The 25588-nt window shown below is 36.9% G+C and overlaps 1 protein-coding gene across 1 annotated transcript in view; it reads right to left on the bottom strand.

Moving 5' to 3' along the window:
• The window catches only part of ZCWPW2 (zinc finger CW-type and PWWP domain containing 2), a 109590-nt gene that overhangs the window by 11027 nt on the left and 72975 nt on the right, over positions 1-25588 (bottom strand). The window contains exons 7-8 of the mRNA XM_055135093.1: positions 1229-1287; positions 16-83 (exon numbers count right to left, since the gene is read on the bottom strand). Of these exons, the coding sequence (XP_054991068.1) occupies positions 16-83; positions 1229-1287 (127 nt within the window). The remainder of the gene's footprint in view (positions 1-15; positions 84-1228; positions 1288-25588) is intronic.

Raw genomic sequence — 25588 nt, 5'->3', positions numbered from 1 at the left:
CAGGACTTCACATACCCATGTTTTCCTTTGATAATGCATCATCTGAACAAACATTTTCAAAAGAGCATTTTAAAATGTCTGCCCTAAAAAGAGAATTTGACAGAATTAGTTTAAAAAATCAATCATGTATATATTAAGTGACCAGTTATAAATATTCATTAGTAACCATAGCATATGAATATATGTTCTTTATCTCCATGCACTTTTCTTTATTTATACATAAAGCAGGGAAGCATAATACAGTAAAAAACAAAAGGGGAATAATATTGATTTAAGATAAAAAACACTATCAATCTGCCAGGTATTTTATATGAACTTCTTCATATAATCCTCCCCCTTCCCAGAAATCTATTGATGCTCTGAGAAATTAATAAACTTGACAACATAGGTAAATGTGCAGAGCATTACAAAACCGTATTTTTCCAGACTGAAATATAAGCTACAATTTTTTTAAAGATAACTGTAATACACCCCCCACCAATGTTAAGTGGTTACAGTGAAATGTAAATTTCTTCACAGTGAAAGTTCTTTGAAAATTTTTATTCATCTTCTGAAAAAAAGAAAAGGACTATCTATTAGGGTCAGTCTTGGACTTTGAAAAGGACTCCTTTAAACAATCCTGATCACCATTCACAAAAAATACAATAAATAAACCTATGGCTGGTTCATTGATAAACACCAAACTTGTCACAAGGGACTTATCAGATTATTATGAGGTTTGACTATGCTTTCTGTTATCAAACTGACTTCTCATTTGCTCACATAATATTGTCTTAAAGTAAGAATAAAATTTATAAAAACATTAACCTTTCTTCATATACTAAAAACTACTCCTTATAATTCTATTAATTCTATTAGAAAAATTTAAACACAATGTTGCTTTAGAGTTACAGAATCGAGAATCATGGAGGGACTGTCATAATTAAATATAATGTATGCACAGCTTCTTATTTCATAATAATAATTTTAATTTAATAGACAATTTTAAAAGGACCGGGAGAAAGTACAAAGGACTGGAATTCATATCTGGTTTTCACAAGCTCTGAGTTCAATCTCCAACATCACATGACTCCAACACCGACACCCCCTCCTGAAGACCTGGCCATGGTTATTGCAAGGTATGGCCTTTTTCGCCCAGAACCTCTGGATTGGGGTGGGACAAAGAAAGTTTTTTAATGAAACACTTTAAATTAAAAACTTGAGTGTTTTTTCATTTTAAAAAACATACCTTTTATTTTTTCTAAATTTTAGCCTTTTCTTTTCAGTATTTTTTTTGGAAGCTTCTAGCTGCAAAATAACAAAAAAGATGAATTAATTCATATGGGATCAGATGAACTCAATATAGTAATGGGTCATACACGGTCCAAGAAATTTAGCCAGAACAACTCTGGCCCATGGCCCTAAGCAGCACCTGCAACTCTAAATCAACCATTTCATAGTAATACATTTGCACTGATCTGCTCAAATTCCTGGAATGTCAGGGTAATCCAATAGGAATGTTTATTTGAGATATATACTTATCACCTTGTCAGATCATAAAAATCCTAAGCATAGCAGCATTTTTGGAGAAGAGGAGGTATTTCCCAAGCAATGCTCAGGAGCCAGGGGCCACTCTGATAGGGAGGCAACCAGGCCAAATGATTCAATGCTCTGCTGCCAATGCAGTGCTATTAAGGACAGAGGGTGGGCCACTGGGATACCCCTGCAGGTTCTGGGGGATACCAGGACCACACCCAGCAGCACACAGGTGAGAAATGTTGTGCCAGGACTTGAACCTGGTCCTGGAACATTGAGAATATGCATCCTTGACCACCGATCTACCTTCTAAGCCCCAGTAAAACAGTTGTTAATTTTTAATACATATATTAATCCTTAAAGAGAGAAAAAGCAAAATCCATACACCAGTAATTTGGAACACAAAGCTATCTAGGTGAGACGTGCCTCCAAGAAGCCTATACGGAATCTATCAGTATAGTGTCAAAAGACCTGTGCTAGGGTTTTAATGTCCAAGTAAACAGGATGAAAGTATAGAGAAACTGAAGCTCTCATATATTGTTGGTGGAAATTTTACCAAATGGAGTCACCTGGAATACAGTTGGACATTTCTTCAAAATGTTCAACATAGATGTACTTCACAATCCAGCAATTCCTCTTAGACATATACCCAAGAGAAAAAAAGCCCATATTTCCACATAAGGCACTATATGTGTATTTTGTTAATAATAGTTATTCATAGTAATAATATATAGAAAGCAAATCTCCACTGATAAGTATCAAGAAATGTGATATGCAATTAAATAGTATGTGTATACATAGAAATATCATTGACATTTAATAAAGTAACAACAAATATCATAATATGCACAGATCTAGAAACTGTCAAGTTATATGAAAAGTGTATGTGTGTAGGGTACAGGAGGTAGTATAGAAAGACACAAGTTTTAAGGATCACTTATCTGAAAAGACAAAAAAAATAAACCTATAGAGACAGAAGATTAGTGGTTGTAAGAGCTGGGGAAAATGAAAAATGGTTAGTCACTGTCAGTAGGTAAAGAATTCCCTCTTAATATGATGTGCTATGCCCTAAAATTAGGGACTAAAGATATAGTACTAAGGTTAAGGTGCTTGCCTTGCATATAGTTGATCCCAGTTCAATATCTGGCACTGCATATGATACCCTGCTTACTGCCAGGAGTGATCCCTGAGCAAGTAAGTCCTGAAAACTTCTATGTATGACTGGATTTAGAAAAAAATGACTGAATTGAATTTTCTAAAATAATAAATTTTTTGGTCTATAAATTACATCTCTATAAAGATGTAATTTTTAAAAACTCTAATGACTTGTAAAGTTGAAAGTAAGAAGATAGAATGCATTATAATGGTATTCACTAATCAAAATAACCAACTGCAATAAAATCACCTTAAATAAACCCTGGATGTTAGGGGAAAAGCATAATCATAGATAAAAAGATATTTTTAAAGCTAAAAAAATAACCCACACAGAAAGTATAATAGTCCTGAAACCATACATGTCTAAAATCCACATAGTTAAATTAGACAGAATGGCAGGTAGAAACTAGTGAATCTATATAGGCAATAAGAAAATTTGTTAAAATATATTAGAGTTCAAAAATACAAATAATAAATTAATTACATAAACACATCAAACCTGGACCTGAATAATGACTGAATTTATATTCTTCTGAAGACTGAAATATAGAAAGAACTACTAAGCATCTATTAGAAAACAAAATTTAGCCACCCAGATGAGATCCGTAGCAGCCTCGCACGAAACAGCCCTTCTGCTCCTTAAAGACTATGATCCGGGAGGTCTACTAACCCATTTTGGCACTGATTGGCTTCTTATAGAAATGCATCTAGACTGTGAACTGAGCTAAAATATCAGAAATTCAAAACCACAGGGCCTCGAGCTCATATAATCTTCATTCTCAGCAATGGAAAACAAATTATCAAATGATGCCTTTTCAGCAGGTTTGATTGTTGGGGGAAAATTCCAAATAATAATAGTGAGTTCTCTGTTGAAATATTGAATGTATTCAAAGTATAGAGAAAATAAAGTGAAGATCATTAGCCACTCAGGTGGGGGAGATGGGTGTGGTAGGGGGGTATATTAGGGTTCTTAGTGGTGGAATATGTGCACTGGTGAAGGAATGGGGGTTTGATCATTATATAACCTAGACTTAAACCTGAAAGCTTTGTAACTTTTGTCACGGTGATTCAATAAAATAAAAATTTAAAAAAATTTATATTGGAGAAAAATTCCTTTTCTACTCTGTTAAGTATTCTAATGGCAATCTAAATAAACTTCTCAAGCCAAAATGCTCATTGTTTTACTGCTAAAGTCTTTGCTAAATTATAATATAAAGAGAAAAGGAGATGATCTTGGAAAAGCAGAATTTGGATTTGAATGCTAACTCTGACACTTATTAGAAAAATTACTTTAAGTCAATTGAACATTCTACTATATAGAGTGTCTCATATAAGTCACATATATCACTGTATCACTGTCATCCAATTGATCATCAATTTGATCGAATGCGCATCAGTAACGTCTCCATTCATCCTAGCCCTGAGATATTAGCAGCCTCTCTTTACTCGTTCTTCCCAGCGGTGCCGCATTGGAGGCTCTTTCAGGGTAAGGGGAATGAGACCCATCATTGTTACTGTATTTGGCATATCGAATACACCATGGAGAGCTTGCCAGGCTCTGCTGTGCAGGCAGGATGCTCTCAGTAGCTTGCCAGGTTCTCCAAGAGGGAGAACTAGGCTATAAGAGGCCTTATTAAAAAATAACCTTGAAGATGATTCTGTGACTGGAAGTGGACGGAGGGCCATTTCTTAGGCAGCTATTGGCATATGCAAATAATTCCCTGATAATCCTTGGTTAAAATCAGATATTGTGTTCACAAGGTTAAAACAATCTCAATTGATGACTAAATATTGATTTCTATGATAGTCTTTAGTGACCAACAAAACAGAATTAAACAGTATTCAAATAAACTTTAATATGTATAATATGAGGAAAAGAATGGGTGTTGAAAGTGGAAGAGAGAAAGAAAAATGACCATCAGGGAGATGCAGATCAAAACAACAATGAGATATCATCTCACACCACAAAGACTGGCCCACATCCAAAAGAACAAAAGCAACTCATGTTGGCGTGGATGTGGGGAGAAAGGGACTCTCCTTCTCTGCTGGTGGGAATGCCGACTGGTTCAGCCCTTTTGGAAAACAGTATGGTCAATTCTCAAAAAATTAGAAACTGAGTTGCCATTAGACCCAGCAATACCACTCCTGGGAATATATCCTGGAGAGGCAAAAAAGTATAGTCGAAAAGACATCTGCATTTGTATGTTCATTGCTGCACTGTTTAATATAACACACAACATTTTTAAACTAAATATCCATGTGCATGTCAGTGTCTTTTGAAATAATGCTTTAAAAAATTACTGCTTTAGAGCATCCTGAATAATATTCCATTCTGCTTGGCAATTAGTTTAATCTGATATATTGAATCAGTGTTATAATTCTATCCTTTTGCTGCATGGCTTATGGCAGATAGAACTTGGTCGGCCCTTTGATAGAGCTAGAATTAGGTAGTTTCCTAAATTGTCAAAAAAAATCCTACCACAAACTTGGTAAAACATCAGAAATTTATTAAATTGGAAAGCCTTTTACTTATTTATCTTTAGTTTTTTTGTTCTTGGACAGCACCCAGAGATCCTCAGAGTTGAATCCTGGCTCTGTGCTAAGGAATCACTCCTGGTCCTCCTCATAAGGGAGACTACATGGATACCGGATTGAACCCAGTTTGGCCGCTTGTAAGACTAACACCTTGCCCACTGCACTTTTGCTCCAGCCCCAGAAATCCATTTTTTTAATATATTCATCAATGAATTTAGGGCCCATCGAATCCAGTGATCTCATCTCAAAATTCTTACCTTAATTAGATTTGCAAAAACCCTTACATGAAATTTGGCCATGTTTTTAGGTTCCTGGTAAACACATCTTTGGGGGACTACTATCCAATTCATTATAAGTGATACCACTTATAGATTCCAGGCCTCTGCTTCTCTACCTATGTTGCCAGTGAATTCTGTAATAGTGTGCAATTTGGAGTAAGAGTGACAAAGAGTGACAATGTGACCATATCATGGTATCTGAAAGTTTGTTATAAGAGCAATTTTTCATGTTTACTCCAGGAATACACAAACTGAGAGCTGGGACCATAAATCTGCATTTACATTAGCTTTTAAGATAGCTCTTTAGTACCCTGCAGTTTTCTGAGCTAACCCATACGTATCCATGCCATGTAAATATATTAATTTAAAATAAATCAAAGTAAGCATTACTTCTTTTATCTGGGTAGATTAAAAAGAATTATGTAAATGTATAGAGAATGTATACCACTTACTGAAATAAGGTATTACATATATCTAATGATAATCAGGATTCTGACTAGAATAGCAAACAACAGAACTGCCTTTAATTGCAAAGGGCAGAAAATCCATAAGAATTGTGTTTATATCAGGTATGTATTAATCTGCATAAACTGACTTGACATTGCCCAACTTCTTAAGTCACTATTCATCTAAAAGAAAATCTCTTTTATTTTTAAAGCTGAGAGGAACATGTTTGTTAGCTGTGTTAAATATGAGGAATAAAATTTTTTGATTCAGCATTTTGTGCTCATATAAGACATAAGTAAGTTTTGTAACCTTCTTTTGAGGGTAATTGTCAGTCAATAATCACTAAAGATCTGCCTACTTTGACAGAATTTCCAAAAATGACTCTGTGCCTTGAATAATGTACTAACTCCTTGTCAAAAGTTATCACAGAAAATGAAATCCAATATTCTTATTTCCCTTTGAAATATCTTCTGGGAAAATATTCTTAAAATAAGGCTGAAAACATTTAAAATAGCATTTTTGTAAATTATGGTTAGTAGCCTGAGTACGTGGTGAGTAAATAAAGTTAATTCTTTGGGTCTAGATAATTATTTTTAAGTATTTTCAGAGACAGATATTAAAGTTTAAATGTTAATTTTCTAACTTTATATATATACATATATATATACATATATATATATATATATATATATATATATATATATATATAGGACTGGAGCCATAGCACAGTGGGTAGGGCATTTGCCTTGCACACGGCTGACCTGGGTTCAATTCCTCCATCCCTCTAGGAGAGCCCGGCAAACTACCGAAGAGTATCCCATCCAGATGGCAGAGCCTGTAAAGCTACCTGTGGCATATTCAATATGCAAAAAACAGTAACAACAAGCCTCACAATGGAGACACTACTGGTGCCCGTTTGAGCAAATTGATGAATAATGGGACAACAGTGCTACAGTGCTATATAATTTTTTGGCGGGATAGATATATTTTATTTATATTTTTATTGATTTTTTAAAACTTTATTAAAACACTATGAATTATAAAGTTATTCAAGTTGGGTTTTTTGGTCTTTTTATTTTATTATAGAACTGTGATTTACAAAGTTATTGGCAGTTGAATTTTAGGTATAGGTATATAATATTTCTTTTATTTCCCTTTTTGGGTCATATCTAGCAATGCTCAGGGGTTATTCCTGGCTCTGCACTCAGGAATTACTTCTGGCGGTGCTTGGGGAACCATATGAGACTCCGGGATTGAACTTGGGCCAGCCGTGTGCAAGGCAAATGCCCAACCTGCTGTACTATTGCTCCGACCCCCAAAGTATATAATAATATTTCAATACAAGTCCACCACCAGTGTCAAGTGTCCTCCACCAGTATTTGCATATTCCTCCCTAGCTCAACGCCTGCCCCTCCCAAACCGTCACCCTGACAGGCACATTACAGAGTTTAGATCTTTGTAGCTTAGATCTCACGTTTACAAAGTTATTCATAGTTGGGATTCTGACATACAATGTTCCATCACCAATCCCACCACTAGTGTCCACTTTCCACCACCAAAAAGATTTCCTTTTACCAGTCTCAATCAGGCCCCAGCTTGCTATCTTGTTAAACATCTTTTACATTTGGTTATTAAAGTTTGGGTCTTGCCATTTCAGTGTCATGGACTCTGTAGTTTGGATATTTAGCTCTATTATTCCTTAATACCATCAATGCATGATTCACCTTAACCCCTGCCCCCATTGCTTTTCATCTATTCTTCTCCTACTCCCCTTCTATTTCTTTCCTTCTTCTCCCTATAACTGGGGCCAAGCAGGGTCTAGGCATTCTCCCTTTAAACCACTGCATTTACTCATCCAGCTACTCTGAATACAACATATAAGTGATATCATCTGCATTTGTCTTTCTTCTTCTGGCTTACTTCACTTAACATCCTATCTTCCAGTTCCATCAATCTTGCAGCAAAATGCATTATTTCATCATTCCTGAAAGTGACACAGTATTCCATTGTGAATATATATATTATATATACATATATATGAATATATATAATATAATACATATTATATACATACATATATGTATGTATATATATATACACCACATCTACATGATCCACTGTTCTGTATATCCACTGGATATCTACACTGATTCCAAATCTTAGCTATTGAACTGAGTGCTGCAATGAATAGTATTGTGCATATATCATTTTGAGAGAGTATTTTTCTGCTTGGGAGTAGACACACAAAAGAATTGCTGGGCTGTTGGGTAACTCAATTTTAAGGTTACTGGGAACTCTCCGTACTGTTTTCCCTAGGGTTTAAACCAGACAACATTCCCATCAGCCATGAACGAGAGCTCCTTTTTCACCACATCCCCACCAACACAGATTGTTCCTTCTGTTTTTGATATGTACCATTCTCACTGGTGTGAGATGGTATCTCATTATTGTTCTGATTTGGATTTTCCTGATAATAAGTGATTATGACCATTTTTTCATGTGCCTGTTGGTCTTCCTTCAAGAAGTCCCTGTTTGTTTTCTCTGCCCATTTTTGGATGGATTTTTTTTTGGAGGAAGGTTGTTGCTGGTGTTTGTGAGTACTTCATAAATCTTGGATTTCCTATCTTTTTTTAAATAAATTTTTAATGAAACACAGTGAGATACAATTAGACTTACACACTTTCATGATTACACTTCAGTCATACAATTCAGTCATCCCTCCATCAGTGCCCATTCTCCACCACCAATATTCCCAGTATCCCTTCCACCATCCCCACCCCCTCCCACACTTCTGTGGCAGACACATTTCCTTTTACTTTCTCTCTCCTTTTGGGTGTTGTAGTTTGCAATACAGGTATTAAGTGGACATCATGTTCAGTCTATAGTCTAGTTTCTGCATGCGTCCCCCATCCTGAGTGAGCCCTCCAAGCATCCTTTGCTTGGTGCTCCTTTATCTATCTCATCTACCTTCCCCTCTTTTTCCCACCCCCCCCACATGTGATGTTGGCTTCCAAGCACTGGAGGAATTCTCCTGGTCCTTATCTCTATTATCTTTAGGTGTTAGTCTCCCAATTATGTTGCTTTATATTCCACAAATGAGTGCAGTCATTCTATGTCTGTCTTTGGATTTCATATCTTCACCTGATGTGTTGATACCAAGTATTTTTTCCCATTCAGTTAAGCTGTCTTTTAGTTTTAGCATGTTTCTTTTGCCATGCAGAAGCTCTTTAATTTTATATAGTCCCATTTGCTTAATTTTGATTCTGTCAGCACTGCTAGTGGTATTGTTTCATTGAAGATACACCTGAGGTCCAGATTTTGGAGATATTAGTTCATAATATTTGATTACATTTAATACTTGAATACCAATCCCACCACCATTACACCTTCCCACCACCATATTTTGGATGTTTCCATCCCAAATCCCAACCTCTCCTCAACACAAAACTAAAATAATTTATTTTGTATTGTTTATTATGAATAAACTGCTGAAAATGCTCCAAAACACTTTCCTTATGTATGTCTATCTGGAAATATATATTTTCCTCTAAGGTTGGTTGTCTTCTACTTCAAACCCCATCAGATGTGGTGCACTACTCTTGGAGCATGAGTGGTACGAGGTATGAGATGTTGCACGTTCCAGGTTTACTTGTGTTTGAGGCTTGGCCTGAGTGTGTGGAGAGCAGCCATGAGTATGGTGAAGGTTGAGTGCTGGAGATTCTCAGTTGTTTGGGCTGTGTCCCTTGGAGCAGGGAGGGGCCTTACCTCCCACTCCGGGGTGCCTAAATGAAACAGCCTGGCATGAGGTCCAGCGGTAAGGCTATGGCAGTGTCATTTTATGCTCCCTTCCAAGAGAGAAGGACGAGTCTCTGGATTGTGGCCGTTGATGGCCACAATCTGACAAAAACCAGAGGTGGCTTGTGGGTGTGACTGCCAAGTTGCCAGAGACATGGAGGGAGACATAAGTGAGGGTCACCCAATCCTGGTTCTGTTGAACCTGGAGTTTTCAGTCACATGTCCCACATACCTGGGTTTTCTACAGATTCACTCATGGGTGAGGCTCTGCCCGAGCGTGTGGAGGGTGGCCATGAACATGGCAGAGGCTGAGTTCTGGAGGTTTTTGGCTGCCGGGGCAGGGTCCCTTGGGGCAGGGAGGGGCCTCACCCTCCCCACCTCTGGGGTTCCCCAAATGAAACAGCCTGGTGCAGGGTCCAGCGTTAGTCTATTCTTTCTTAAGTGTTTTGAAGTTTTTATAATATTGATTTCCCACCTCTTTTGTTGATTCCTACGATGTACCTGATGTTCTTGGACACTATTCTGAATGGCATAGGTTCTTTGATCTCTTTCTTCTCTGATTTTATTATTTGTATATAAGAATGTGACCAAATTTTATGTACTGACTTTATAGTCAGCCAATTTGCTGTATTGGTTTTTTGTTCATAGAAGTTTCTTTGTGAATTCTTTTGGGTCTTCTATGTACATCATGTCATCTGCAAATAGAGATAATTTGACTTCTTTTCCAATTCTGAACCCTTTGATGACAAATCTTGCCTAAGTGCTATTACTAGGATTTCTATACAAGGCTGAACAAGACAGGATACAGTGGACATCCTTGTCTTGTACCTGATCTCAATGAGAATTTTTCAGTTTTTCACCATTAAGAATAATATTTGCTGTAGGCTTTTTATAGATAGCCTTTACTATCTTGAGAAAGTCCTTCCACTCCTATTTGGTTGAGATCTAAACCTATAATCAAACATGGTTTCGTCAGAGAAAATAAAAATCCTGAGTTTCTTACATAAATGCCTGTAAATTATCAATGCTCAAGTCTAGTCGGTCTGGAGCCAAATTCAGTATTATGAGATTTTGACAATATTAAGGATATCCTGACAAAATGATTTATAAATATCTTACTGTTCCTTATATTATCTCTTCGATAATGTGTAAATTCACACTATAACACTGTGGATTTCTCCTGTTTTGAAGGGCTTACTGAGAAAAATACTGTAGTATATATTCAATGTGCTGAGACATAAGGCAAGTGTGCTGAGACAGAGAACAATATGTTCCCTAAAAATAGAAGTTGACTACTAAATCACCTTATACAGAAGCATAAAAGGCCTTCTCTTAATGGCTCCCACTCCTAGCTGAAGATATAGTTACTAAGCCCTTCAATAAATTCTGATTATGTACTTCACTGATAAATTTCAAAGCCCAGGGCTTAATTTATTTAAAGTTGTTGACTAATCATCTAATCCTGGAATAGACTACAAAAATCAGTAGTCTTATTTACAGCACAGATTTCAAGACAGAGAGACAGTACAGGGACTAAGGAATTTGCCTTGCATGCAGCTGATGTATGTTCTATCCCAGACCCTCAGATGACTCCCTGAAAAGTACTAATCTCTGAATACAGAACAAGTAGTTAACCCTGAGCACTTCTGTATGTAGTCACAAAATATGCAAAGAAAATATAGATAATAATAGTCTATTCCATTCATATATTAGAAGAACATAAGACTAATACTCAAATTAATCAAAACAAGCTTCCACAGGGTAAAGAAGCTCAAGCATAATTTATAGTATACTATTCATCTTATTGTATAAAGTTAGTAAATTTGGTTATTTGACTTATAATTGGATATTATCAAAAAAGTCTGTTGAAAGAAATTCTTATGCGTGTGCAATTTTTTTCTAAAGTCCTTATATATTTTAGTAAGAAATGTGGCCAAAGATAAGTTTTCTTGGAAAGATGCTACAGAATCTATTTCACTCAGTAAAAATTGTTTATATAAAAAAAATTCAATGGTTATAGTATCAATGTTAATATTTTTTCCTGAATAGTGAAATGAATGTTGAGCTCATCATTATCTGTTTTATTATTTCTACTGTATCAATTTGAGTAGCAAAGATAATAAACTTGATTCTTTGACCTATGAAGTGATGTAAAATGTTTTGAACATTTATTCTTAGCATAATATGAGTAATTCTCTTCTACACAGTAACCTACGCAATTCAATAAAAAAATCATTCTTAGAAAAGTTCACCTTTGGGGACTGAGAGATAAGACAGCAGTAAGGTGCTTGCCTTGCACACGGCCAATCCAGCTTTGATCTTCTGCATCCCATATAATACCCCAAGAACTGCTAGGAGTGATCCTTGAGTGTAGAGCCAGAAATAACACCTGAGCATCTCCAGGTGTGTTCCCAAAACAAAACAAAATTATCTGAGGGGGGCTGGGAAATAGTACAATAGTTAGGGCACATGCCAGGCATGCACACAACCTGGTCTATGCCATTACTACTTAGTCTCTTCAGCACCTTGCGGTGCGGTCCTGGAGGACCCCCAGCATTCCTGGGGTGACTCAAGTATCCCTGACACTGTAGGGACTGAGCAATATTTCATACTGGGGCCTTTGCATTAAGCCAACTACCTGTCTGGCCAAGAAATGCTTCCCCTTCCTGAAAAAATAGTAAGTTTCATCTGAATCCAATACTTCATTTCAACTTGCTCATGATTTCAGAGATTGAAATAGTTTTGCATCTAGTTTCATGGAAGGTAATGATAGAAAGACTTCCTGTTTCTCCATCTGTGTGATATCTCCCACTATTTATGATAGAATAGATTTAAAATACATACTTAATATGCACGTTATAATTCCAGTATGAGTAGTATAGATTTAAGATATACACTTAATATTTTTAAAAATTTTTATAGTTTACAGTAATTGATTAAATTCAATTTTTCAACACCAATCCTACCACCATTATACCTTCCCATCATCATGATTTCTAATTTTCCCATGACCACCCAAGCCTGCTCCAAAGGCAGATGCTAAATAATTTATTTTGTATTGTTTGCTATAAATAGTTGACTAAAAATGATCCAAAAAGGTTTCCTTAGAGGAAAGTGTGTGAAAATTGTATCTCATCTTGGAGCCATTAAGCCCCTGTATTAGAGATCACTAACATGTTGGATGGTGATTTTGGGGTCTGGAGGCATCTCTGCTGTGTGTTGCTCTCTTCTGAGATTCATTTGTGAATCTCAAAGATACACACTTAACGCACACATTTCATGACTCCAAAAATTACTTTTGGAATAATGTATTAAAAAAAAGGTGTTAAACAGCAATATGGTTAGCTAAAAAATCAATACGGAAAACTCAGTCACATTGCTTATTTTCTGGAAGGGGGTTCACACCCAGTGATGCACAGGGGTTACTCCTGGCTCATGCACTCAGGAATTACTCCTGGCAGTGCTCAAGGGACCATATGGGATGCTGGGAATAGAACTCAGGTCAGCCTCGTGCAAGGAAAATGCTTTACCCACTGTGCTATCTCTCCAGCCTTCTCAATCAAATTATTATATACAAAACTGAATCAGAGGAAAAGGTGATCAGGGAGTCTATCCCATTTAAAATAATATCCAAACATATCAAGTATCTAGGGATCAGCTTAACAAAAGATATGGGAGATCAATGACATAACTTAAAATCAATTGAGAAAGAGATAGAGGAAGACCTCAGGAAATGAGAAAATGTTCATGGATTGGAAGAATCAATATTTTTTTTCTTTTGCTTTTGGGGTCATACCCGGCAATGCTCAGGGTGGTTACTCCTGGCTTTGCACTCAGGAATTATTCCTGGCGGTGCTCAGGGGACCATATGGGATGCTGGGAATTGAACTTGGGTCAGCCGCGTGCAAGGCAAATGCCCTGTCAACTGTACTACTGCTTCAGCCCCAAGAATCAATATTTTTTAAATGACTATGTTACCTAAACTATTATATAGACTCAATGTAATTCCTATCCAAATTCAGACATCCTTGAACGATGTAGAAAAGTCAATAATAAAGTTTTTGTGGAATCAGAAAAAGATCACTAATAGCCAAAGCCATATTTAAAAAAAAGAAATCGGGAAGCATTTCATTAACTAATTTGGAACTGTATTTTGAAGCTATCGTGATCAAAACTGCATGATGCTGGAATAAAGATAGGCCCTCTGATTTATGGGTCAGAATAAAACATGCTATGATAAAATCTCATACATATGAACAATAAATTTTCAATAAAGGAGCTGAGAACAAGAAATGGAGCAAAGATAGCCTCTTCAACCAATAATCAGGAAAAACTGGATGACTACAAGCAAGAAAATTAAGTTGGATCCATATCATACACTTCATCCAAAAGTCAATTCAAAGTGGATTAAAGACTTTGAGATCAGACCAGAAACTATAGAACACATTGAGGAAAATATAAGCAGAACACTTCAATGTCTGAACCTCAAAGATATTTCAATGATCTGATACCACTGGTAAAGGCAACACAATAAAAAGTAAAAAAATGGAATTATATAAATTAAAGAACTTCTGCATGGCAAAAGAAACATGAGCTAAAACTAAAAGGCAGTTTTCCATTGTATAATGTACCAAAGTTTCTTTAACCAGTCATCTGTTCTCGGGCACTCGGGTTTTTTTAGATTCTAGCTATTGTAAACAGTGCCGCGATGAACATATAAATGCAGATGTCATTTCAACTATACCTTTTTGTTTCCCTGGGATATATTCCCAGAAGTGGTATTGCTGGATCAAATGGAAGCTCAATTTCTAATTTTTTGAGAAGAGTCCATATTGTTTTCCAAAAAAGCTGAACCAGTCGGCATTCCCACCAGCAGTGTAGAAGGGTGCCTTCCTCCCCACATCCTCTTCAACAGTAGTTCTTGAACAGGGTTCTTGAACAGCGGTTGCTTTTGTTCTTTTGGATGTGTGCCATTCTCTGTGGTGTGAGGTGGTATCTCATAGTTGTTTTGATCTGCATCTCCTTGATGATTAGTGATGCAAAGCATTTTTTTATGGGCCTTTTGGCCATTCACATCTCTTCCTTAGAAAAGTTTCTGTTCATTTCTTCACATTTCTATATAATGGAATACTATGCAGCTGTTAGAAAAGACGAAGTCATGAACTTTGCATGTAAGTGGATCAACATGGAAAGTATCATGCTAAGAGAAATGAGTCAGAAAGAGAGGGACAGATATAGAAAGATTGCACTCATCTGTGGAATATAAAATAACAGAGTAGGAGACTAACACCCAAGAATAGCAGTATATAATAGAAGGAGGTTGGCTCTATGGCTTGGAAGCTGTCCTCACATTCTGGGGTAAAAGCAGCCTGGATAGAGAAGGGAACATCAAGTAAAATGTGGTTGGGGACCCCGCATGAGAAGAGAGAAGCATGCTGAAAGTAGACTAGAGACTGAACACGATGGCCACTCAATACCCCTATCGCAATATCGCAAACCACAACACCCAAAAGGAGAGAGAACAAAATGGAATACCCTGCCACAGAGGCGGGGTGGGGTGGGGTGGGGGACGGGACTGGAGGGTGGAAGGGATACTGGGTTCATTGGTGGTGGAGAATGGACACTGGTGGAGGGAAGGGTTCCTGAACATTGTATGAGGGAAACACAAGCACAAAGATGGGTAAATTTGTAACTGTACCCTCACAGTGACTCACTTATAAAAAATAAAGAAAAAAAAAAAAGAATTGTCCCAGTTCCGCAGATCGTGAAGTCCCTGGAGCAAGGGTCTGCATGCAGGGCAATGCAAAACCTCTGATTTCCACAATACTGACAATCTAGTAGGAAGACAACAAATTAGATGGAAAAGTAGCACTGAAGCCCACTGAGCTCAATAAACAAAACCAATAACATGAAAGACTAGAGTAGCCACTAAGAGCTCAGTAAATCCTCAGACAATGGTTTAAATAACACTATTGTGAGGTATAACAATTTTCACACATTTTCTTTTATTAAACTATGTTTTAATATTTCCACTTACCACTTTGCATCAAGTATGTATGAAGTCCATATACTGGAGAGTTCTACCTATGTTTCCATAATGTATTTTATGTATTTTTGTCTAATCAAGCAATATAAAATGAGAATTATTTTGTGCCTGTTAAGGGGACAGGTTTGGGGAGTGGGTGAGTAACTGGGGACAATGGTGGAGGGAAGGTCACATTGGTGGGGGGATCAGTGTGAGAACCGCAAGTGTCTGGAACTGTATCATAAACAATTTTATAAATCCAGTGTTTAAGTAAGTTAAAAATATTAATTATGAGAGCCATAGAATTGGTTTAGTGCTTCAGGGGGAGGGGTGGTTGTAAAGTATCGTAGAAGATAATAAAAAAACAAGAGAATAAAGTGTCAATTTGAGACAATTAAAAATTCCTTAGCTACATGCTAAAAGAACCCTAAAAGGCAGTTAAATGAATGAGAAAAAATTTGCATTCAACACAATGGATAAAGTTTTAATATCTAGGATATATACTACTCAAAAATATCAACAACAACAAAAATCTAAATCCCTATAAGAAATGGGGGAAAGAAATGAATAGACACTTCTTAGAGGAAGACAGGAAGATTACCAGTAGGCACATGAAAAAATGTTCAGCATCACATCATTAGAGAAATTAAAATCAAGACAATGAGATACCATCTCACACCAGTGAGAATGGCACATATCAAAAATAGTAGGAATAATCTGTGTTGCTGGGGATGTGGTGAAAAGGAACTCTTATCCACTGATGGTGTGAATGTTGTTTGGTATAACCCCTGTAGAAAACAGAATGGAGAGTTCTCAGTAAACTTAGAATTAAGCTGCCATATGACCTAGCAATTACACTTTGGGGCATCTACTCTCAGGGCATAAAAACAGTCTCTCAAAAGGACATATGCATACCATAATTCATTGCTGCACTCAGTACAACAGCTAAGATATAGAATCAACCTAGGTGTCCAACAATAGATGAATAGATTATGAAGCTATGGTAATATATACACAATGGAGTACTATGCAGCTGTTAGGAATGGTGAAATCATGCAATTTGCTGCAATGTGGTTGGAATTGGAAGATGTTATATTGAGTGAAGTGAGCCAGAAGAAAGACAAACACAGGATGATTTCCGTTATATGTGTCATATAGAATACTAGATGGGGAAATTAACTACAGCAAAAGGTGGATGCCCAGATTACCCTTGACCTCAGTGTTTAGAAAGAAGGTCAGAAGAGAAAAAAATTAAGGGAGGTCTGAGAATGGGAGTAATGGGTTGAATAATAAGCACCAGGACTTTAGTTATACCATTGATATGGGTGAGTATTATAACCATATATCCAAAACACACATATCCAATACTAAGTGAATTAAGTGAGCTATAATACATGAATTTCACATTAATTGCAAGTTCATTAGTTTACACAATATATAGGTATCTAGTCAAGCGTAAGCAACTTAAATGCTACAATTGATCTGATGAAAATGTCCTGATTATGAATAACTTCTGCCATAATTTGGGGAAATATTTTTTCAGAATCTACAATAGCCTAAGTTCCTGACACATAAATGTAATTATTTTTAATTTAATGTAGCCTATTTGTTTTGTTTTTTATATATAAAACTGGTACTTAATTATTAAAGACCCTCTGAAGTCCATATACTGGAGAGTTCTACCTATGTTTCCATAATGTATTTTATGTATTTTTGTCTAATCTCAGGGTCTTTAATCTACTTTGAATTAATTTTTGTTAATGGTATTTCATTTATTTGCATGTGGCTACCCACTATTCCCAATACCATTTTTGGTCTTTCCTTGCTTCACTGTATGCACCAAGGTCATCTCTCATAGATTAACTGTTCATAAATTTGAAGGTTTATTTCTGCACTCTCAATTTCATACCTATGAAACGAGTCTACTTTTATTCCAGAAACATACAGTTTTGATTACAGTACCCTTTTAGTCCTTTTTTAACCTCCACTCCCCACCCCCAACCCCCACCCACAGGATTCTAAGCTACGATCTCATATTACATTTGGTTGTTATGCACTTCCTTAGTCTCCTACAATCCATAAAGAATTATTTTGATAGGGAGAGGAGCCTCCCAAGAAGCATTAAGGAGATCTGGGACCATCACCTGCAATTCTCACCAATTAGACAGTACATTCATTGCAAGGGTCCAAGGATGTGATTCCACTTGGACCTGTGATGAGCAGGGAATACTTAAGCCAGACAGGAGGTGCTGAGGGTCTCCAGGGCCACAACTGGTGGTGTTCATGGGTCTTAAAAATTGCACTTAAAGATGACTGAGGGACTCTAGGGTGCAAGGAATTAAATCCAAGTTGGACACATGCTAGGCATGTGACCTAAATGCTGTACTCTCTTGAACTCTTCACAGGAATTTCTTAATATTTCCTTGTTTGTGATTAAAGGCTCATTACCTTTACTCCAGAAATTTCACTTCCAGAATTATTCTTTCCTGAAATTTGTTCACAAATATTTATAAATTATTCACAAGGATAATTATTTCCATATTTTATTTATTTTTAATTTATTTTTATTTTCCATTTTCAATGCTTCTAATAATGGTTCTAAAACAAAAAATGTTGGAAGTGGTACAAGGAGTGTGTATATGTGTGTGTGTATGATTTTAACTTTATAGTTTACTTTGTGTTCCTTGATTTTTCCATTAGTCTAGAAGTTACTAATTTCTAGATTAGTACAATATATCATTGATATACTGTATATTATAATACTGTATCAACGACATATTGTAGTAATAGAACGTCATTGATGTAATAATGTTTAGTGATTTTTTTTAAAGACTTTTCAACAATTTAGAAAAAAATGTGCTTAAAGGATGACATGCCGACTTTTAGAAATTTTTCCCATAGAAATATTTACCAAATATTTTAAGAAGTGCAACAATATTGTTGCAATTTGATTTATAATTTGTGAAGGCTGAGTCAACCTAGGTGAGGAGGAGATAGTTCAGTGAATAAAGACACTTCCATAAAATGAAATGCTATGCAAACACTTAAGATATGGTAGTATGGCATGTCTTTGACATGAAAATATGTCCAGAATATAATATTAAGTGAAGAAAGCAATCTTCTCATACATATTTGTACTAATGAGCATCTTATACAGGTACATGTCATTTGTTTTCAGTTATTTATATATTTATAGATATAAATGTAGTTAATATTATGAAGAAATATAGTTAGTGATACATATAACATGAAGAAATATATTTTTAAATTTAATGAAAACTATAAAACTGATTTTCTCATAGAAATGAAATTACAACTGAAAAGTATAATTTTCAGTTAAAAATAGTGAAATATTACTAAAATTTAGTTAATAAAGTTGACTTAATTATGGTGCTGGATTTTGGATGATTTTAAACATTCTATTCTCTAACTATAATGTTAGTATATTAATGAAAAAAGTTAAATTTTGACATAAATGTGGTGCTTTAAAAAAAATGTCTGGGGATATGGTGCCACCAGCAGGTCAACCTGTATCTGCGGGGTGAGTGAATCAGCAGCCTGATAGTGCCTCCAGGCTTCCTGATACCCCAACATTGCTGCTATGCCTATAGCCAGGTCCCAAAAACTTGGGATCAAGTTTACCAAGAAATTAAATAGCCAAAAGTTAGGTATGTGGGAGCCACACCCACAAACCACCTTCGGCTCAGCTATACAAGCTCATTTATTGGTCTTATTTCAGAGATCCATAAATAAATCTCGAAAGAGATCCAAAGCCAGAGTTAATCTCAGACCTGCACATGGCTTCAACAGACTGGGGTAAGTCAGAGGGGGGTGGGTTGGACTGGTGGCCTGCCCAAGCAGTTAACTGGATAATTACTTGTGTTAGGACATTTTTGATAAATGAAAATATCTGTGTAATCTACATGTATGCAGTATCTTTTCTCTTATATTTCATGAGAAGTTAATTTTACAGTGAATGAAAATTGAAATTATAAAGCTCATGTTTTTTTTATTATTTTGTTTTTTATTAGTGTTCTTTTTCCATAAACTGTGTCAAAGTATCTCTATTTGTTTTTTTTTTCTTTTTGGGTCACACCCAGCGATGCTCAGGGGTTACTCCTGGCTTTGCACTCAGAAATTACTCCTGGCGGTGCTTGGGGGACCATATGGAATGCTGGGGATCGAACCCGGGTTGACCGCGTGCAAGGCAAACGCCCTACCCGCTGTGCTATCGCTCCGGTCCCCAAAGTATCTCTATTTGTAAACAGTATAGATGCTTATGAAAAAATGATCACAAAATGTGACTAAACCATTTTAAGTTGTAATCTGTAAACAATAATTCATAAACTAAGGACATGTCAAACTCATAGAATTATAATGATCACATTTTTTCAAAGCATAAAATTAAAACTATAATTTTATAATATCAAAGAGTAGAGACACAACCAAAACAATGTTATACTTATACTATGTATTGACTATATGTAAGGTTTATTGTTTCCAGCATAACAGCAAACTCTGTATAACTGTTGTGGTTGTAGTAATTATTGTCTGCTATATGTTTTGTTCAAATAATTAAACCTGGTGTTCAGATAAATTTAATGTTACTCTCATGAATTATGTGATTGTTCTCAGTTATACATCCCTAAAACTTTTACAGGCAGTGCATTTGAAAACCATTATGAAGAGGATTATCTTATAATTGATGGCTTACAATGAAAAGATGTTAATATTGAAAATATAACAAATAAGTTTAAAGAAATAGATGCTTTGATATCTGAATTTTAGGCCATTATCATTATTTTCCAAAGTTAATTACAAAATATTTATGTCTTTAATTTTCCCACAGCCAAAAATGTGTTATATGAATAGGTATGTATTATACCAAAATTTCCACAATCCAAAATTGCCGCCATATCCCAGGCCTTACTCCACCGTATTAGGACGGATCTCACCAAGATGCTGAAAATTCTGGTATGCGGGTTTTGTGACTGAAATCTCCAGGCTTTCTCAGAGTTGGGTGGGCTACCTCCCCCCATTTTCCAATACACATGAAGCACTGGCAGTCACCCCTACAAACCAACTCCAGTGCCACCCTGTAAGTTCTACTGCCGGTCTTGCTTCAGAGACCCCTAGATAAATCTTGAAAGAGATCAAAAGCCACAGAAAAGCTCAGACCCCTGCATGGCTGGACAGACCAGAGTAAACTTGAAGAGGGCAGATTGGGGGCTGGAGAAATAGCACAGCGTGCCGGGTGTTTGCCTTGCTGACCCAGTTCGATTCCCAACATCCCATATGGTCTCCTGAGCACCTCCAGGGGTGATTCCTGAGTGCCAAGCAAGGAGTAACCCCTGTGCATCGCCGGGTGTGACCCAAAAAGCAAAACAAAATACAAAATAAAAAGAGGGCAGGTTGGCCTGTGCCACCCCAAGAAGAGCCCTCAGCAGCCACTTGCTTCCAACTCCAGCCTGACTCCACTGTCTCAGGATGGACCTCACCAAGATATAATCTGCTGAAAATTTTGTAATGTGGATTTTAGTGCACCAGCATCCCTGGCCCAGGGACATAGCAGTGGGTCCTGGGGGACAGCACGGTGCTGGGGATCACTCCAGGTCCCACTTGGGTCTCCGAGCCAATTTCATCAAGGCACCCCAGATGGAGTGAGTGTGTTCTGCTCTCCCCACCTGCTCCAGATGGAATCCCGGTGACCAAGAGCTTCCATAACCAAGGCCCAGGTATGCAGGTTCCAGGACTGAATCTCCAGGCTGCATGGTGGCAGAGGACTCAGGCTGTTCCTACCCGGGTCCCAGCCCCCCAGCAGACTGGCTGTCATGCCCACAATTTGCCTCCAGGCACCATCTTAGTGCACCAACAGCACTAGTCCAGAGATACAGTAGTGAGTCCTTGAAGATACAGTGCCAGAGACGTCTCCAGGTGCCATATTGGACCAATTTCACTGGGGCACCCTAGATAGAGCAGGTGCAGTCTCCTCGCCTACTCTGAATAGAATCCTCATAACCCAGAGTTTCCACAAGTAGGGCCCAGGTATGCAGGTTCCAGGACTGAATCTCCAGGCCACATGGTGGTAGAGGACCCTGGTTGCCCCTCCCCGGGTTCCTGCCCACCCAGCAGATTGGCTGTTGCTCCCATAGTTTGCCTCCAGGTGCCATATTTGCATACCAGCAGCCCAGGCCCAGAGACTCTCAACTGAATCCCAAAATGGATTAGTGCCATACAAACATGTCTCTGGAACCCAACCATTTACAATCTAAAATTTACATTTACAATCATGGCCATGCGAGTTCTTATGATATTCAAAATGAGCAATAGAAAATAAATTATCTAGCTTCTGCCCCTGGCAGGTAGGTTTGAATGGTGGTGGGAAATTGAGAGCAAAACATAATGCCCAAATTATAGAGTATTGGGGAAATTGTCTGCCATAGAGGCAGTGTGAGGACTGGGATATGGGTGGTGGAAAATGTGCACTGGTGGAGGGATGGGTGTTTCATCATTGTATGGGTTGAATCTCAAACATTAAAGCTTTATAACTCTATCTCATGGTGATACAATTTGAAAGGAAAAAAAAGTAATGTGGAGTTCATGCCCAATTCAATCAGCTTAATCAATAGCTGAACAAATAGTAGTACTCCTACATTATTAAAATTTAAAAAAAAATATTTTTTAAATGTCTTTACCTAATTTTAATTCTGATGCTATTAAAGGGCTAGGAAAGCTAAATTTTCTTCATTTCTTCCTATATCTTTCTAGAGAGAAATCAGGGAGAAATTGGCATTTGTTAAACAAGCACATGCTAAAATATAGTAATTATATGCTATTATAATTGCTTTTCATAGTAACTTTTATAACACTATGCAAGGTAATTATTATTGTTCCCCAAATAGTGATTAATTCAATGAGGTGCAAAGGTGTTAACTTGCCTAAGGTCACATAAAACTAAGTCACAGAATTAGCTGTTGAAGTCAAATCAAATCATTCATAAGATTATGTTCACTCCACTACAAAATATTGTTCGCTGTATGTATACACACAAACACACACAAACATTTAAATAGCTTTCAGAATATAAATTAGTTTTTGCTGTTCTGTTTTCTCAGTACTCTACTCTTTTCATTCATTTATTTTCTATATTTTTATTGCTCATTGATTTAGATTTTTACTCTGTTTATGTCAAATAGAGTCAATTAGTTTGATGGACTTAGAGTTCATCTTTGAGCTCCTCTTTCGGCAGGTACATCTAAACTACTCACAGTACCTTAACAGGGAGGATAGCTGAAGATCTGACAGAGGGTTCTACAGGAGGGGCAGAGACCTTCAGGTAGAACTCTCACATTTAGCCAGAAACCTACCTCTAACAGGCATTTAAGAATAGTGCCCAAGAGGCAATACTCTTAAATCTTTGTTCTGAGAGGCAAGAGCCAATACAACCAGGATAGGCCAAACATATGCCTTCAACAACTCACTCATGATTCAGGAAATGCATGTAGTACCCTGGTTAGCTTGAATCTAGAAATCCCACTTCAAGAAGTGTATCCTACAGAAATAACAGCTCCAGGATTTAATGATATTTATTAAAAATGTTGCTTGTAGGGTCAGAGAGACAGTACAAGAACTAAGGTGCTTAGTTCCTGACCTCAGCCAGTTCTGATTCATCCAGGCATCATAAGGTACAACTCTTTTTGCAGGAAATAACAGTTCTGCAGGAATGGCCTTGGTAATTGCCAACATCGAAGGGCCCATATTCCTGGGTTCAGACAGATAATCAGCTGAAGGGGCCTCCGGACTTCCAGAACACCACTTGAGAGACCTTTCCTCCATAAAACTGCTTGTAATAGTACTAAACTAAAATAGCATCTGAAAATACCAACACATTCATCATCATACACGCAGTTGACTAATACTGTGATATATCTGTTATTACATGCCATAAATATAGTAAATCATCTCTATTAGTCTAAGCTGGTAGGCAAAAAATGAGATAAAAGACAAAGTCATAATAAACTCGAATTTCATTTCATTACTACATTCAACAGACAAAAATTTCTGTCAAATTACTACATGATTTTCTACATGGTGACTCGAATCATTTGCACTTACAGAAAGCAACAAAACAATCACTTATGTGTCTCACAGTGAATGTTAGAGTTATATTTGTCACATAACAGTACTATCTATTACATGTGTTTATTAGTGTCCATTAGAGTCTATGTTACACTCTATTACAAGTATGTCTATGTGTTACAGTTAGGTCTATGGACTGCTGTTTGAAAAATGCTGCTGTAGAAATTGTACTGCCTTCACTAAGAATCCTGGGTAAAAATAAAATAATACATAGAAATGCTAGTTATAATTATCTTTACAATTTTTTGTTTTATTTTTTTTCCTTAAATTTTTTTTATTGAATCACAATGTTGAAAGTTACAAGGTTTTCAGGCTCAAGTCTCAGTTACATAATGCTCGAACACCCATCCCTTCACCAGTGCATATATTCCACCACCAAGAACCACAGTAAACCTCCCCCCCAGCCCTCCGCCCCCCAGCCCCCTAGCCCGCCTGTGTAGTTGATGAATTTCACTTTACTTTCTCTTTACTATGATTACATACAAACAAAAAACTGCACTATTATTGTTTGGAGTTCCCCCCCAGTGTGGGACCTGCTGGATAGGAAGCATTTGATAATTTGTTTTCCATTGCTTTGAATGAAGAGATATGAGGTCGTGTGGCCACAGTAGTGGCCGTGAGGTTCTAGATTTCTGTATTTTAGTATTTTAGTGATTAAGTCCAAAGGGCTTTCTGCCAGAGGTTGCATCATTGCTAGCTTGTACCTCTCTGCTACTTTATATTCCACATATGAGTGCAATCTTTCTGTCTGTCTCTTTCTTTCTGACTCATTTCACTCAACATGATACTTTCCATGTTGATCCACTTATATGCAAATTTCATGACTTCATGCATTCTAACAGCTGCATAGTATCCCATTGTGTAGATGTACTAAAGTTTTTTTAGCCAGTCATCTGTTCTCGGGCATTCGGTTTTTTCCCAGATTCTGGCTATTGTAAACTGTGCTGTGATAAACATACAGGTGCAGATGTCATTTTGACTATACTTTTTTGCTTCTCCGGGGTATATTCCCAGGAGTGGTATTGCTGGGTCAAATGGAAGCTCAATTTCTAATTTTTTGAGAATCGACCATATTGTTTTCCAAATGGGCTGAACCAGTCGACATTCCCACCAGCAGTGTAGGAAGGTTCCTTTCTCCCTACACCCTTTTGTTTTATTTTAAACTTCCTTTAGCAGGGCTTGAAAGAAAAATTTTTATCTACATCAAAACCCTCTTCACATATTTATCCTGTCCAAATTATCACATATAGACAAGCCTTATTTCCTTTATTATTTTTTTTAATGAATCACAGTGAGATACAGTTACAGACTTGCAAACTTTCATGCTTACGTTTCACTCATACAATGATCGAGTAGCCATTCCTCCACCAGTGCGCATTCTCCACCACCATTGTTCCCAGTATTCCTCCCCCCAACCCCCTCCCTCCCTTCTCTGCCTCTGTGGCAGATGCATTCCCTTTTACTCTCTTCTTTAAGGTGTTGTGGTTTGCAATGCAGGTATTAAGTGGCCACCATGTCCTTAAAGGGCAATCTCGTAAATTTCTCTCAGCAGAGTACAACAGACATTACTTAGCCAATAAAGACTAAATAAAATTTGATTTTAGAAGTACTCCTAAATGTAGATATTCAGAATAACATCCATTCAGTTGTTCCTCTCATTGCTTGCTTGCCATAGGCTGATGCCCACATTATTTTCTGC

Source organism: Sorex araneus, chromosome 4, assembly GCF_027595985.1.
Source record: "Sorex araneus isolate mSorAra2 chromosome 4, mSorAra2.pri, whole genome shotgun sequence".
In the NCBI taxonomy this organism is placed as follows: domain Eukaryota; kingdom Metazoa; phylum Chordata; class Mammalia; order Eulipotyphla; family Soricidae; genus Sorex; species Sorex araneus.
Note: the sequence above shows the minus strand (reverse complement) of the source record. Positions and strands in the feature narration are given on the sequence as shown.